The sequence below is a fragment of the Coenobita brevimanus genome, chromosome 107 (assembly GCF_032717465.1).
Source record: "Coenobita brevimanus isolate Jiangsu-jjx chromosome 107, ASM3271746v2, whole genome shotgun sequence".
NCBI classification, from domain to species: domain Eukaryota; kingdom Metazoa; phylum Arthropoda; class Malacostraca; order Decapoda; family Coenobitidae; genus Coenobita; species Coenobita brevimanus.
The window spans coordinates 29,055,990-29,073,744 of NC_137060.1; the positions used below are offsets into that span (position 1 = coordinate 29,055,990).

Genomic DNA, 17,755 nt, shown 5'->3' on the forward strand with positions numbered 1-17,755 from the left:
CCTCTTACCACAATAATGTCTGTACTGTTTTTATTTTTAACTTCGTTTGATTTTAATCAGCTTAGAGATTTCAGATGAGGGATTATTCGTAACTTTAATTAACCTTGTGATTTAAGGCTTCCCATGGTTGAATAAAATTGTTTTGTGGTAGTAAAAATAAACAAAATAAAGGCATACTCTTTGTTAAAGAGTAAAATCATCACTGTACAGCAGCTTTTCCTCCATTTGAGGTAAGTTAACTAGAGATGGTAATGATGAATAATGAAGAACTCTGGGTTGAGTGTCATTTAATAGTATAGAGTAGATTATAGCTTCTAAATATTGTATCATTAAATTTGAAAAGATGGATGAATGGTAAGAGAGAAAACAAAAACTCAGCACTTAGTTATTGTTTGAGGAGGACCTACACTGTACAGTGTACATATGAAATTCTGTTGAGCAATATCATTGCCACCAACAACAGTACCACCAAGTGATAGTGCCAAGCTGTCTTTAGTGAACTTTCTGCAGTGTGTGTGTGTATATATATATATATATATATGGAACCTCTGTGGTACAGTGGGAGAGTGTGCGTTTCGCATGCTGGTGAGCGCGGGTTCGCCTCTCGCCAGAGTATGCTTGCACCCAATCGGCTGAAGGCGGGCTGATTACACTTGGTTCACAGACTACACACACATCCAAAGCCACTACAATACTACAGTTACACTTACAAACACTTCTCATCCTACATACAGTCTGTACCAGACAACCTAAGCCACTTGTTAGAGATACATTGGCTGTATCATCCCTGCTTCAGTAGGGATAGGCCGGTCCTGCAGTGGACCTCAACAGTTCAGTTGAGGATGATGATGATGATGATATATATATATATATAGATAGATAGATAGATAGATAGATAGATACAGTAGATAGATATGTGAGGGAGTTTATTGAATGAGTTAGAATTATAATAGGAGTATGGGAATGAGTAAGTGTGAGAGTGCAAGGAGTGAGGAGTGAGTGAGAATGAATATATGACCCATGAAAACACAGAAGGATTACTGGTGTAGTATATTTATGTAGTTTATATGATGGAATCTGTTACTAAGTTAAATGGTAATACTGTAATACAATTAAAGAATTAGTTGGTGTCACGAATTGACCACATACTGGATTTGCCTGTAAAAGAAACCCTTGTAGCCCAAATTTTTTGTAATATAAATTTTTCAAACTCTGTACATCCTTAACATTTGCATCTTTTAAGTATAGGTGTGGTGTTGAAAACTTTGCAGATGCAGAACTGACATCCATCACCAGTTCTTTGGTACCATACATCCATCATAACCTGTGTTGCCCATTATCTCCATAACCCTTTAAGGATATGCTTCCAGAAGCTGACAAAGGTAATTTTGCAGTAGTCTGAAGTCCTCAAATGCTTCAGCTGTCCTTCAGGGCTTTATCTAGTGAGCCCAAACTAACCAAGATTCTGTCCTCCTGGCAGGTTCGTCTGACTATGTGGGGAGTCCAGGCTGAAGAATTTGATGGCTCTCAACAACCCATTGTAGCTGTCAAGGGGGCCAAGGTGTCGGACTTCAATGGCTGCTCCCTCAGCACTTTGTCATCATCCTGCCTCACTGTTAGTCTTTGATAATTTGTTACAATTAGTGAACAGGTACTTTTAGGTGAGCAACAACCTGTTCAATTCATTTTGTTTTTTGCAGCATTATTATATTCACCTGAAAGAGGTCGTGAAGCTGAAGTAGTTGGGGTTGCAGCAGGGAATGGTGGTGAAGAGGCTTTGGAGGTATATTATGACCTCAGATAAAATGATGATTACTGGACCATAGGTCATTAGTTAGATAATAAAGATCAGGACTTTGAAAGGACAGGAATGACAGTCATAAGTTAAAAACTTAAACTTCAAAGAGCAAGGCAGTCCCAGAACTTCAGAGAGCAAATTTTTCATGTTTTGCATTCACTGGCCACACTGGTAGTAGTTTTCCCATGTTCTTACATCTTTTTCCATGTTTCTGAGTCCTATCTTGTGTCATCTCCAAGTGAGAAAAAGGATGATGATAGTGAAATATCGATGCTTTGTATTCTCACACATCACTCACTTGATGTTTGCCAGTTGAATCCAGACATCCGTGAGGCTCACATGCTGAAGGGTTGGTTCGAGAATGGAGGCAACACTGCAAACACCATCAACATCTCGGGACAGAGGGGTGCGGCAGGGTCATCAGGTGAGTTTTTTTTTTTTTTTTTGACCACCCTTCAATCTTTGTTTATCCTCTTTTTACCTGTTATTGCAGATCTTATGCTTTCTTCAGTATCTTGACCACAGGTCAGAACACCCTAGCCGGAATGAGAGTTTTCCCAAAGGCTTCATTCCCAAGAGGTAACTGGTCGCTTTTGAGCACATAATGCCACCAAGGGGAGTTGGCTGGTTATGTACCCTGAAATTTACAGTACAATGGTAGCATAGTCTCAGACACAATGAAGGGATACTATTTCATGCCAGGCTTGGAGTAATTACGTTGGTTTGGGTAAATTATAATTACAGTTATAATTACTTTTCTCACTACTTAGTTATAATTACAAGGAAGAAAAAAATGCAGATTACAATTACAGTTACTCATTTTTTATATTTTCAGCTTACAATTACAGCAAAGTTAATGTTCAGTTACTACTCGAGCAAGCCCTGATGGCCCATTGAGTGACTCTGTTACTGGCTCAGCCCCCACTCCACAATCAGCACATACTGACCTTGGAATTACAAGTATTGGACGTGTCATGATCTCGTGATTCGTGAACATCACATTTTTACAACTGTTTACATTTACAAACCTGTTCCACCACATATGTAGATGTAGTCACTATAGTCAGTACACACAGTAGTCTCGTACAGAGTCTACAGATCTCAGATATACAAGTATTGGACATATCACGTCTCCTGTAATATGTTTATAGCATTTTTTTTTTCTCTCTCTCTCTCTCTCTCTCTCTCTTTGTGTTTTCAATATATCAGAGTAATATTTGTAAGATGTTATTTTAATTACTGTATTACCATATGCTTCTAAACAGTCAGTTACAAATACAATTACTTTATGAATTTACAGCTCAGTTTCAATTACAGCTACTGGTAAATAAAAATAATTACAGGTACAGTTACAATTACGTACCCCCAAAATGTGCAATTAATTACATTTCAGTTAAATTACAATTACTCCAAGCTTGTTCCTGGCAGCAAATGAGAATGGAACTGCTACATCAACACTAGTTATCTTAGCACAACCCTATTTTTCTCATGTTACAGACAGCTACTGTTTTACGCATTTAGCTATGATAATCATGAAAGAATGTTGCCATCAGGCACCTTCCCCCCCACCCCCTTGGTTGTGATGTTAACAACTCCATGCCACTTTGTATCTTTTGCAGTCTCAGATTTTTGCCTTCTCCCCTCAGCTGTTTTTTGTTGTTGTTCATAGTTTCTGATGTTCATTGGTTGTGCTTGTATTTAGTATTCAGTTATTTATCAGTGTCCCCTCAGTAAAATTCATTTGTTCATTCCATCTTTAAAATTTCTTCATTCTAACCATCATTAAGAACTTTAAAGATGTGTGTTCAACAACATGTTTCTTCAGAATAATATGCAGTATTGAATTCTTGTGCTTATTCAGTGTATTTTTTCATTTAAAAGTACGTAGACCCTGTCACAGCTATTTTTATTGAGAAAAATGGCATGGCTCCCCACATACAGCTTTTCCCAACAAGGTGGAGTCAAAGGCTTTTCGTGTCATTAACTCTCCTCCTCTTACAGGCTTCCTTCAACCTCAGTCTCTTCACCGCACTGTTGCATTTTTACTTCTTTTCTGTCGCTACTTCAGTGGTCTCTCCTTTGAACTATCTGCTTGCATCCATCCACCTCTACAGTGGGCGTGTAGCGCTCATCTAGCAACAAATTCTCATCCCTTTTCTGTCCAACTCTTTAATGCAGGATTTAACTGTTACTCCCATTCCATCATTTATGCAACAGGTCAACTCTGGAACAGTCTTCCTCTGTCTGTATTTGGTATTTCCTATGATCTCAGTCTTCCAAACACAGTGTGTCCAGGCATCTCGAAATGAAAGGATCTTGAATTTGGCTCCGTGTTGTATTGTTTTTGTTTTTTTTCTTAGAAGGAACAGTTTTTGGGTCCCTGGCCTTTGGTTCCTTCTTCCATGCATTAAAAAAAATAATAATAATAATCCTCCCCTCCCCCTTGACAGTAATGTTTCTTTGTTTACTAAGCAAACTTACATTCGTCCATGGAGAGTATGGTGGTTATCTATCCTTAAGTGAATATAAGAACATGAGAAGAGAGGATAATTGCAGTAGGCCAGTTGGCCTGTGCTAGGCAGCTGCTACAAGAGTGACTAGACTACAATAATAGACAGTGATAGCAGCGTCATTTGGTAGCTTATTCCATTCATCCATCAAACCACTTTCTACCTATCTTCTCAGTAAAACTGAATTTATCTAGTTTGAACCATTAGTTCATGTTCTGTCCGGTATGCTCACTTTAACCACCTTGCTAATAGCTCTCTTATTTACTCCCTTCATCTGCTTAAACACCTCAAGTAAGTCTCCTTATCTGTGCCCTTCTGGTGAATGCAAATTTAGTAAGCACATTTCATGTATTAGACTACAGGTGTCTAACCACTGATCCCAACACCGCAGATGGAGGTTATATGGGATTGGGTATTACTATTACTTGTATTTCTCCTCTGTGTCTTCTGTTGAGAATAAAATCTTACCTTTTTAACAGATGCTGTCATCAGTTTTTCATTAACTTCTAAGTTGAAACTTGACATTTCAGGTCCAGCCAGCTATAAGCTATTTGCAGAAGCTCAAATGGAAAAGCTGGGTGCAACCAAGGCCGACTATTACTGGGTCTCTGCAGGTATCTTGCTGCTCAAGAAGGAGAATTGCCTGTACACAGCATGCCCACAGAAGGACTGCAACAAGAAGGTGTTGGACCAGAACAATGGTCTTTTCCGCTGTGAGAAATGTAATCGCGAGTATGACAGCTTCAAGTGGCGGCTGATGATACAGGTATATAAATATTTTATTATGTGCATGCATGCATGTGCATGTGTACAATTTATACGTTAGATAATAATAAGTATGGTAGAGTAACATGGGAGGAAAATGGCTGTAAATTAGCACGGGGAAGGGAAGTGGTGAATGCCATCAAGGCTATGATGTGAAACAGATCTGAGTGTGAAGGCTGCAAGAGGATTGTTTGGAGTTTTCGTACCTCCAATAACATAGGGTGTAAAACTTTGGTGTTATATGAAATAGTCAAAAGTAAGAACAGCACATATGGGATTATTGATTTATTGATACATGTATATAGAGTGAAGAGTGGATAGGATAATCAAGTGATTCATGAAACTTGGGTTTAGGAAATATTTTTACATTAGAATCGAAGAATGTGTGCCTAGATTGATTTTCAGAGAATAGATATTAACTGGATGATGAAAAAGGTGTATGCGAGTTTGCTTGAAGTTGTGAGGAGGATTAGTAAGCCAAGAAGGTGAAATTATGTGATAAATGATTGTCTGAAGAAGAAAGAATGGAGGTTGATGAGGTAAGGAGAATGACAGGGCTTCAAGCTGGATGGATGAGCTTTGTTTGGAGGAGTAAATAACAAAGGTTACCCTCTCCCCCCCTTCTCTTTTCTTTTTTTCTCTTATATCTGATTGGAGGTGCATATGTATGATAGGTAATGTGAAGTGCAATGTGCAAGGATGACTAAGCCTGTGAGGTGGAGTCAAGTTTCCTGGGGTTTTAATGGTAAATGAAAATGTGTCTGACCAATTTGCTGTGTGAATTGGGAACAGGGTAGTGAAATGGCGGGGAACAGGGTGACGTGGAGGCGATTTGTTTGTTGCCACCCTGTAGAAGGGATTAAGGCATCTGGCAATAGACAGCTAGATAGATAGATTATCCCTTCATGACTTTTATATATATATATATATATATATATATATTATATTGTGGTAGGTGGGGGTGCTCAACATCCACTCACTCAATGTAGTGCTACTCTTGGGTGTCTGCCCTGTCCTCTCCTCCATCCTTCTTTCCTTCCATCTTCTTCTGTCTTTCTTTCCTTCATTCTTTCCTCTTCCTTCTGCCTATTGGTGACTTTACACTCCCTCTTCTGTCTTTCATTCCTTCATTCTTTCCTCTTCCTTCTGCCCATGGGTGACTCTACTGTACACTGAGTGACAAGCCAAATGGTTTCCTGTGCACCAGGAAACCATTTACTATGCTAGGTGGTAACCATATAACCAAATTTTGGCGCCTGGTGGTTTAGTGGGTAATTATTGTGCTCCAATTGGATTAAGCTGGTGAAGGTTTATATCCACGGGGTGGTTAGGGTTGATTGCTCACGTAATGCCACTCAGGGTTGAGTGAGGCTGGTCATTCTCAGCTTAAATGTCAGGACCAACTGCCTGGCCTCGGGCTCCTACGCTCCTCATGGGGCAACGTAGGATTGGATGATGGATGGATAGATGGATATATATATATATATATATATATATATATTCAGTGGAATCTCAAATTCTGACGGTGTAGAATTCGATGAATCAAATTTCGATGCATTTTGGAGTGGTCTGCCTACCTTACTTTTCGATGCAGAGTCGTGTATTTCGATGCTGTCAGGGCCAGACTCCAACCAAAACAAGCAAAGATAATATTTTTGATGCGAACCAAAATCCTAGAAGTGAAGGAAAATTATAAGAAAAAGTATGAGCCTAACCTAATATCGTATGTGACGTGGCAAGAAGAGAATGAAAATCAACATCATTTATTCATACATTATATGAAGCATACGATGATATGGTTCCGAGATAATTCACCGTCAATTCGCCGTCAGATAATTCACCATCAAAACATGGACGATTTCCCGTCAGGACAGTTCGCACCCTGGACGATTCCCCGTCATTCTATAAATATACTTATTATTAATTAATCAATACTTTAATAACTCGAAGATATAACAAGAGAAATTAAAGGAAGTGAATCAATAGTAGAAATCCTAAAACAAAATGAATTACAGGTGGTAGGAAATACAATAGGCAGAATACTGAAACGAAGAGAAGTATGGTAATTATGAATATAAGGAGCAACATACAAATGAACAATAGAGACTGACAAAAAAAAAATACTGTAGACATGTTGTTTAAGGACAAGAGCTCCCGGATGGGGGTAGGCACCAACAAGAAGAAGCCATGGGCAAGGCGATGCTCTGTTGTCGGCAGCCATCTTACAACTGTCTTGCCAGCAGCCAGCCCTCTACAGCCAAGTGCTGCACTTTCAGCCTGTACCTTCCACATGTGGACATGCATTTCGCTGCAATTTAGTTGTATGTATTTTCTTTGTATTTTCGTCGCAACTTACCTGTTTCAAGATGGCAAGCAAGAGTGGTTCTTCGGGTAGCAGTGGTAATGGGCGAGAGTGGTCTGGCACCTTTAAATCTTCGCAGCCAAAGGAGAAATAGCAATACAGGAAAGGGCAGAAATACACCAAGTATACACTTGCTGACAGTATGGCAATACAATGCAGCACTACAGTTACTTAACCACAATTATAGTTCATAAAGTTTACAGGGGGTGTGGGCAAAAAATTATGATTTTAGGTAGTTAGGTTTGGAGGCCCCAAACCCAAACTTATTTTTCCCATAAGAAGTTGTTTAAATTTCGAAGATTTGAGTTTCATGGTGATTTTTAGGTACGTATGCCCATCGAAATTTGAAATTCCACTGTATAAAACCTTACCTCACCCCATTTTTAGGTGGTAAGAGAGGTCAGGATGATAAGTATAGTGGTTTGAAATATATTATTCTTTATTTGTATTTTGCTCTTTTTACAAGATTTTACTCTTCTCATAGGTTGAGTACTATTTGATTTTACCGTGTGGAACAGTCCATGATACAGAAAGATAATTTAAGGAACATTAGTGTTGTTGCTAGTAAGGTGAAGCTGAAAATTTTGAAGATAGAATGGGTAAATGGATACCGTATATGAATGTTTTCTAAGGATATATTCATGACATCTCTACTTCAGTTTACTTCTGTTGCCAGTTTCTGGATTTCACCTAACTGTTATTTTGTAGGTGATAGGGTAAGGATGATAGAGTTATTAGGGTTGTAATTTTGTATGCAGATATATGAGCTGGTCCCAGTATGAGTTACAACCTCAATGTATACGATAGGTAACTGGATGTGGCTCAGGACAGGGCAGCTAGTGACTTTATCCTCAGATGTCAGTATTAAATAACCTAGCGCCAGGAAATATGATCTTCAAGGAGAGGTTTTCATGGTTGTTACTAACTACTGGGGACTATTCAGACTTGTATGAGTATTTCTTTGTAAGTTATGAAGTAAGTTTCATCAAGATAAAATTGCCAGAAAAAAGTATGATGAAGGCCAGAAATGGATGGATGAAGTAAATACTGTACAGAGATGCACATGAAAAGGGTTTCTTCCCCCCCCCTTTTTTTTTTATAATCAGGCAGTCAGTGGAATAAGATTATGAGGTGTAATTTTGTGTGTGTCAGTTGGACTGGGAGATGGAGCCAAGAAGTTTCAAGGTTTCAGTGGTGAGCAGTTTGGATGTGTGGCCTGTTTTTACCTGGGACTGTTTTGCTAGTTGCTTGGCTGCTTTTGAACTTTGTTTTCTTATGGCCACCTTCCACCTCATGTAAGTGGGTTGAATCTGGTGACATTATTTTAGTTTAATTTTACTATTTTAAGATGATTTTATTAAGCTCACAGCAGACTTATCGAACTGAAGTGGTAAATATAGACTCAATATTCCTCTTGACTATTCTGTACTATTCCTAAATTGCATACAATAGCCTGATTAAGATGATGAAGTGACACCACCAATTTCCCATCAGGCTTGCATTGCGGACTACACAGACAGCCAGTGGGTGACATTTTTCCAAGACACAGCTGAGGCCATGATTGGCACCACCACAGAGGAGTTGGCCGTGCTGCGGGAGAGCAACCAAGATGCATTTCAAGCTATTTTTGAAGCTCCAGCACTACAATTCTATGATTTCAAACTTCGCTGCAGCACAGAAATGTACAATGTAAGAACTAAGAATGATCTGTCAGTCTTTGTTATATGTTAGTGATGAGTTCCAAAGCCAAAATGTCACAACTGATCCTGGTACTTCATATTGGGAGAGACTGGTAAATCACCTCTGTAGGTAGCAATAGAACTTTAACCAGTACACTTTTAAAAATATTCTAAGTCCATATCAGTAATGTAATTGCAGAAAAGAATATATAATGATGACTTTCTCAATATGATACATTGTACTGTACATTGGATTACCAAGACTTTAATGATGTGAATGGTTGCAGGGCATATATCACTTTGACTTTTGTACCTCACTCCATCTTTCCTTGTTAGGATGGTGGTATACATTATTGGGTGTGTTAGGTTTGGCAGTGCAGAATTGTAGTGTACAGTACATAAAATTTGTCTTGGGGATTCCACCCTTTCCCCCCCCCCCCAACCTGACAAATATTAAAATAAGGTGCAGTTTCTTTATATCATTACAGTGCAATGATTTTGACAGTCAGACAGTTGAAAACTGTTTAGTGGTAGGTAGGGGCGCTCACCATCCACTCACTCGGTGTAGTGCTGCTCTCAGGTGTCTCTCCTTTCCTCTCTCCATTCCTTCTTTCCTCTTCTGTTTTCTTTCCTTCATTCTTTCTTCTTCTGTCTGTTTATGGGTGACTCTACACTGAGCAACAAGCCAAATGGTTTCCTATACACCAGAAACCATTTTTTCTGCTGGGTGGTAACCATTTAAACGTGGTAGGTGAGGGCATTCACCATCCACTCACTCAATGTAGTTCTGCTGTTGGGTGTCTGCCCTTTCCTCTCCTTCATCAGGTGCTGTTGGGTGTCTGCCCTTTCCTCTCCTTCATCAGCTGCTGTCGAGTGTCTGCCCATTCCTCTCCTTCATCCTTCTTTCCTTCCATGCTCTTCTGTCTTTCTTTCCTTTATTCTTTCCCCATTCTTCTGTCTGTGGGTGACTTTACGCTCTCGCCTGTCTTTCTTTTCTTCATTCTCTCCTCTTCCTTCTGCCTGTGGGTGACTCTATACTGAGTGACAGGCAAAATGGTTTCCTGTACACCAGGAAACCATTTACTATGCTGGGTGATAACCATATAACCAGATTTTGGTGCTTGGTAGTTTGGTGGGTAATTAGTGTGGATTGAGCCGGTGAAGGTTTATATCCAAGGGGTGGTTGGGGTTTATTGCTCATGTAATGCCACCAGGGATGAGTGAGGCTGGTCACTCTCATCTTAAATGTCAGGACCAACTTGCCCAGCCCCAGGCTCCTACGCTTCTCAAGGGGCAGTGTAGGATTGGATGATGGATGGATGGATACACAGTATTTATTTTCTGTAAAGAATTTTGTAATAAATTTTTTTTAGTATGTGAAGTGACTTGCATAAAATGTCTTTATTATATTTTTCATAACAGGATAAACAGTCATGGAAGAACACAGTGATGATTGCTTCTCCTGTTATCCCCAAAGAGCAGAATCGTCGACTTATCTCTGAAATCAAGCAGATGGCTGGACTAACATAAGGTTATCCTGGATCATCACCTGTACTTTTACTTATTGATGGAAGCGGAGGATGCAGTGGCACAGACTTGAACAGCTTAGGGGCCCTGGTTAGGGGCTGTCATGTATGATACACATAATTGAAAGAAATGATTCTTGTTGAAGTGGCAAGATGGTTTTGGTTTCTTTTCTTTGTCAGACTGATTCAGGTGTGCAATGATAATTGGAGTGGTTGGAGTAGCATCACAGATTATGTATTTGGTTTGCCATGGAAATTATTGTCGAGAGAGACCGCTTATTTCCAGCTGTTTATCGATTAGTATTTAACAAATCCATTTTTATTTTGTCTTTGTATCAGTGAAAAAACTAGAAGTATGCAACATATTATGTTGTATTTTTTTTTCATTTGTATTTTATTTTGTTTTTGTATCAGTGTAAAATCTAGAAGTATGCAACATATTATTATTATTATTTTTTTTTTGTACCATATAAAGAAAGGATGCATGTCCTTTTTTTTTTTTTTTTTTTAAGCAATTTATTATCAGTTAGTATTTAAATACTTTTTTATTTTCTCTTCCTTTGTATTGATGTAATATCAAGAAATATTTAACAAACTCAGTTTTATTTTCTCTTCATTTATATCATCATCATCATCCGAACCTCCTTTCCCACCTTAGGGCAAAATGAGGAGTAGCAATGTCCAGACAGCCCAAGTTTGCCCAATTCAGTGGGCCATGCTTCCATGCACACATCATTCAAGCCCCTGGAATCCTGGCTCTATCTGATACATCTGGATTCCGGGGGCATGAATGTTAATATTAAAGTTCAGTATAGAGAAAGGATGCATGTACCTCTGTATTTTTTTCATGAACAGAAAGTTTACCGGTTATATTTTAAAACTTATTCATATGATTGAGAAATAATAATGATGTGATGGATAATGTATTGTTGGCATTGACTTTCAGTAAACCTTATATTCCCATAGTTAGATAAAAATCTGAATGCCTATTATTAATAAGAATTTGCAGTATATGACACTAGTTAGAATCTGGCTTTTACTCCCCCCCCCCACCCCCCGATAAGTGTGTCTTGAATTTTCTCCCTGATTACAACTATACCATTTTAAATCCAAGTGGAATTTAAAACAAACTGATTTGGTCTTGAGAATTGGAAATGATAGTACTTTAAGGCTGTAGATTTAGCTCGTACCTGTTTGTGCATTCTTATGAAAAGCTGACCCAAACCATTTTAAAAATAAACTCATTGCTTTACTCTCATCTTAAATGTCAGGACCAACTTGCCTAGCCCTGGGCTTCTATGCTCCTCATGGTGCAACGTAGGATTGGATGATGGATGGATAGATGGAACTCATTGCTGTAGATGTCGAGTATCTTCCATTGTTGGATGCTTTGTTCAGATATTTGGTCTAGGATTAGTCATGGTGGTGACAGGAAGAAAAAACTTTGGGACCTTATGCTGATTTGATAGTACTCTTTCTTTTTGTCCCACATTATCATCATCTGTATATGAACTCCTCTCCGATTGTAATTTTTGTCTCAGAATCTGCTTTTTTTTTCCATTGGTTATACACTTCAACAGTGTACATCTGCTTTGTCCTTTTCCCACACCCCATATAACCAAACTGAATTATAGTTATAGTAGGACTCTCCTACGTTTGCGGCTGTGGTGTGGCCCGCACCTGTGTACAGTGCTGCCACGTTTTCTATACCGTTATCTCTCTCTCTCTCTCTCTCTCCTGGCGGGAAATGTGAGCCACCCTGATTACTTTTGATTCTTTTATAAGTTATTTATAATTGTGCTTTCATTTGTTAATTTGGTTTTGTTATATTTAGTGATGCCGACAATGCATTCAATACATGCCCCTCTCCTGCCTCTCTCTCTCTCTCTCTCTCTCTCTCTCACCGACTGGGTGTGGAAGTGTTGCCGCTCGCGAGTGAATAATTTTTTTTTTTTTTTACTTCGGTATTGGCATATGCCTACTATTTTGTCCTACATATTAGCTTATGATTATAAATGTGATTATTCCTCGTCCTTAAAATTATGGTAAAAGCCGGTAAATGTGAGCATTTTTCTCTAGCAATACCTGTACAAGCTATGGTTGGGTCTACGGAGGTACGTACTTTACCTTAGGCCAGATGGGTGTGTAAGTGTTGCCACTCACAAGAATTACATGAATTATTTCTTTTACTTTGGATATTGGCATATTTCTTCTTTTTTCAGGCTCATTATCTTATATCCATAACTGATATTATTACCCACCCTAAAACTACGCTAAAAACCATTAAAAGTGACTACAATTTCTTTTAGCAACACTGTACAATATGTATGCCATGTTTCTGTGTTACTGTATAAATATTTTATGCATAATAAGATTACTGTTGATTCATTCATCAAAATACACAAGTGTAAGATTTATTCATCTGAATTTATCGAATTTTTGATGCCTTGTACATAAATAGCTTCCGTTTCACATCGCAAGTTGGGGAAACGTGGCACCATTGTACACAGGTGCGGGCCACACCACAGCCGCAAACGTGCGCGAGTCCTACTATAGTAGTTTGACCTTTATGCTTTCACTTTCCGTGTTTCTGGGACCCGATTTCATCTCAGTCTTAGCTGGGAAAGGTCAGCATGATGATTGTTAAAGCTGTCGGATAAAGATTTTGGAGACAACTTATGTAAGATCATCACTTCAACTAGAGCATTCTAATTACCAGCCCGTAAGTTTTGGTAAGAAATAAAGTAGTGTAGTGTATATAAGGGTGAGAAAAGTTGGCATGATGTTACCTGAAGAGCTCATTTGAGATGGTTGCAATAATTGGCCTCCTTACAACTTATTATTGGCTCAAAATACATTTCTTTTATCCATCCATCCATCCATCGTCCAATCCTACATTGCCCCTTGAGGAGCGTAGAATCCATCTTAAAGTACTGTACTGTCAGGACCAATTGCCTAACCTCCGGCTTCTACACTTCTCATGGGGCAACATAGGATAGGATGATGGATGGATGGATGGATAGGCTTGGCTAGGTTATGATGTTTGGTTTGTTAGGTATACCATGTTAGGCCTAAATGCAGTTTCAACCTATGAAAAAATCAACATACGAACAGTTTCTTGGAACATGTAGCAGCCATGCCTCAGTCATTGGTAGACATCAGGAAGGGCATCCGGTCATAAAATGCTACAAGCTCCAAACCAAAGTCCTCTACCCAGGGGCAACGCTTTAGCCCTTATCCAAAAAAAGGGAACGACAAAAAAAAAAAAAAAAAATGTAAGTAGGGGAGGACCTGTATTTGGCTTTAAAATGACACCAAAACCAACATTGTATTGTGAAAAGTGTATTTACACAGAGCAATAAAAAAAATATGGCGATGCAAAGATGTACGTCAGCGTGAGACCCAACCCAGAAACCTGGTGAGGTTAATTGGGTATAGTGGCCATGGGAACAGAGTTTTAATCACTGCTACTTCTGAAGAGCCATGGAATATGTGTTTTCTGATGCCTGGGACCAATTGTCCTGCTTCTGACTTAAGAATGGGTGCCTGGATTGCAATGGCTTTTATTTGGGGCATGGTGCATGAAGGGGCATATATTCAGTCACACTTCCTGGCCAAAAGCACACCTGCAACCTCTGGGGCAGATTGTAAAGGAAAGATTGGTTTAGCCACAGGCTCATTTGGATGTAAATCCAGTGCAGGCTGAAGTTGCCTTTATCAAGCAGTCCACCATCCTCCTTTTGTGGAAGGAAGGATGGAATTATGAAGAACTAGCACCAAGCCATAACATGACTATGGCACCAAGGCAGAAGGGAGTGGGGGAAATATTTACATTAAATGGAAGATGTGAAGAGTAAGAAAAGTGATAATATTGGAAATAGAAATTTTATGAGAGTCATCTAGGAAATAAGCTGAGGGGAATGATGTAACATAGGGTAACCATTTGATTTGTCACTCAGTGTAGGGCCCCCCTAAATGGAAAAAAAAAAAAAAAAAAGTGACAGGAAGGAAAGGGAGAAGTAGAAAAAAAAAAAAAGCAGACACAAACAGAGAGATAAAGGTGAAGGAAGTAGTAGGCAGCAATACATCAATAAACATATGTGAAGGACAGGAATGGAAATACAGGAGATTGCTGGTGGGCAGAATTTAGGCATGGTAAAGGAGGTAGTTGCAGTGCTCCTACTTAATACACATTGGGGGTGGGGGGACTTTGGCAAGGGAGATATTAAGGGAATATGATTCTGATGGAACCTCGGCTTTACACTAAATCTCCTACACCACAGACATTACCACTTCCCTCCCCATTTATGTAGACTCTGGTTGGTTGCAGCACCTGTGGTAGCTATAGAAGGGAATAGACTTTTGGGCTTGAGTCCCTGGCAGCCAAGTGAAGCTAACCTAAGTACCGAGCAGATAAGTATGGACATCCTGGTCATAGTGGTAAGAGCATTCATGTAGCCTCTCATTGTATGCAATATGAAACAAATATGATAATTATAAAATTCAGTTGGTGAAGGAAAGGTTAAAGAATGACATTTACAGTATTTGTAGATGTATACACCAATACTGTATACTGATTGATTGATTGAATTGTTAATTATTATGTATACAGAGAACATACACAACAAAAATGCCAGTGGGTCTTGCCACACACCTTCACCAAATATGGTTATACACAGTCTGTGGTTATAAATTTGTGCATACAATGTACAGTAAGAGTGGTAGATCATGCCACACACTCCTTTAGCAAATATAGTAGGTATAGTATATTTTATAAAATGACTAGGAACCCATAAATCAGATCACTCGTATTAGAGAAAAGTAAAGAAAAGGGTGTTATTATTAGGTACTTTATTTTTGCCACAGACAGATGACTAAAGATTATACCTTACAAATTCCTCTACATTTGTCAACATATAGCTAATATTTGCTAACGGTCGTGACACTACAACCACTAACTGTATTTAACTATTTGCTGACGAAGGTGTGTGGTAAGACCCACCACCTTTTGTTGTACAAGTACTGTATACCTTTTCCATCATCCGTCATCCAATCCTACGTTGCCCCATGAGGAGCGTAGGAGCTTGGGGCTAGGCAGTTAGTCCTGACATTTAAGATGAGAGTGACCAACCTCACTCATCCCTGAGTGGCATTACGTGAAGAATAAACCCCAACCACTCCTTGGATATAAACCTTCACCGGCTCAATCTGATTGCAGCACAATAATTACCCATTAAACCACCAGGCGCCAAAATATGGTTATATGGTTACCACCCAGCGCAGTAAAGAGCTTCCTGATGTACAGGAAACCATTTGGCCTGCCACCCAGTGTAGAGTCACCCTTAGGCAGAGGAAAGAATGAAGGAATGAAAGACAGAATAGGGAGTGTAAAGTCACCCGTAGGCAGAAGGACGAGGAAAGAAAGATTGAAGATGGAAGGAAAGAAGGATGGAGGAGAGGACAGGGACTGTGGACAGGGCAGACATCCGAGAGCAGCACTACGTTGAGTGAGTGGATGGTGAGCGCCCCTATCTACCACACTGTATACCTTTTACAATAAATATTTCAAACTTAAACCTATCTGTTTGAAGTTGAGTGTCATTGGGTAAGTTTGAATTCTTTTGATCTCCGAAGGATCATTGAAAAGTTCACAAGTTTGGCAATTATCGTCAATATGACAATAAGCTGCGTTAATTATGATTCAGAAGCAGGTTTCTCTATATCTTTTATCATCGTATCCTGCCAAATTTCAGACAGTTGAAATTCTCTGTCTTCTGTTAACTAATGAAGCTCTCTGCCCCGGGTGGTGTTTAGTAGGACTGCTGCAATGGCGAGGGTTCATCGGCAGTCGTGGTGAACATTGGCAAGGTAAATTAATATTCCCAGTGGCGATTTGACCAGAGTTGGGTGTGCGATAATCGAATTAAAGTTAGCATAAAATGCGAGATGAAATTATGAACTGAGAAAACATCGTACGTTACAACAGCAGCGTTGGGGCCATCAGAATCATGATTTTCTGGGCAGTACCCCGTGAGGACAATTAATACTTGAGTATGTTCTGGACGCATGTTGTTAGACCTCAATATCCAGCTCTCCATATGTGTCATCCATGGTTCAACTGATGTTAATCACAGCTTCAGTGTTGTACTTGAAGTCTTGACTCTTCAGTGGTTGTTCAGTTGTCATTTGAAGGAGTATTGGTAACGTGCTGGCAGAGAGTCTTCACTGAGAGTGGCTGGAACAACAATGTTAGGTTAGGTTAGGTGGCTGATGGTGGCCTTTGGTGAAAAGACTGACCTGTTAGGTTAGGTGGCCCTTGGTGAAAAGACTGACATGTTAGGTTAGGTGGCCGATGGTGGCCCTTTGTGAAAAGACTGACCTGGTAGGTTAAATGGCCGTCGATGAAAAGACGACCTGTTAGGTTAGATGGCTGTTGGTGGGCCTGTTAGGTTGATTAAGGCTAGAGTAGATTGAATTACAGTATTGTATGTTAGCTGAAATTAAATTAAGTTTGGACTGTAGTTTACAAATACAATATTGATTTTAGGGTAAGTTCAGTAGTTCACTTGATTAAAAAAAATTGAGGTTGATTTTAGTGTGATTTGGATGAATTTGAGCATCATTTTTGTTGGAAATACCGATAACTCATTTTGGAGCTTAGGTCCATACAAGGCAAAACATACCTATTTTTGGGTAGTTAAGGAAGCAGCCAGGTCGCTTACAGCATTGTTTATCAGTGTATCTCGTGTCAAAACCCTGGGAAACGTAATGAGTTAACCAAACCTAACTACACTTGTATTTGACGGCCAGCTTTCAAATGTAAAAAATGCTCGTTAAGAACATTAAATATGGTCGGCAAAGATTCAAGGTAATTAAACACTGTATAGGATTTTCACTTTAAACATATACCTTATTTCCGAAAAAAAAAAATTATAGTGGAATAGGTTCAAAAGAACGTGATTGTTTCAGATTTTCTGGATCGAGTGATGTGATTTACTGAAAATTGACAGGTTTTAGTTGTTTGTGTGTGTGTACAGCAGTTGAAAGATCCACCAGATAAGCTTAAGTTTCTGTATTGTAAGTCAGTATTTTGTTTCCATGATTTACCTGTAGAC

General features: G+C 39.1%; 1 protein-coding gene across 1 annotated transcript in view; it reads left to right on the top strand.

Moving 5' to 3' along the window:
* The window catches only part of RPA1 (replication protein A 70), a 28,062-nt gene extending 17,031 nt beyond the window's left edge, over window positions 1-11,031 (top strand). Inside the window, exons 10-14 of the mRNA XM_080285723.1 lie at window positions 1,481-1,615; window positions 2,111-2,222; window positions 4,839-5,074; window positions 8,930-9,124; window positions 10,537-11,031. Coding sequence (XP_080141849.1) covers window positions 1,481-1,615; window positions 2,111-2,222; window positions 4,839-5,074; window positions 8,930-9,124; window positions 10,537-10,644 — 786 coding nt within the window. The 3' untranslated portion in view covers window positions 10,645-11,031. The remainder of the gene's footprint in view (window positions 1-1,480; window positions 1,616-2,110; window positions 2,223-4,838; window positions 5,075-8,929; window positions 9,125-10,536) is intronic.
* Window positions 11,032-17,755: the final 6,724 nt, after the last annotated feature.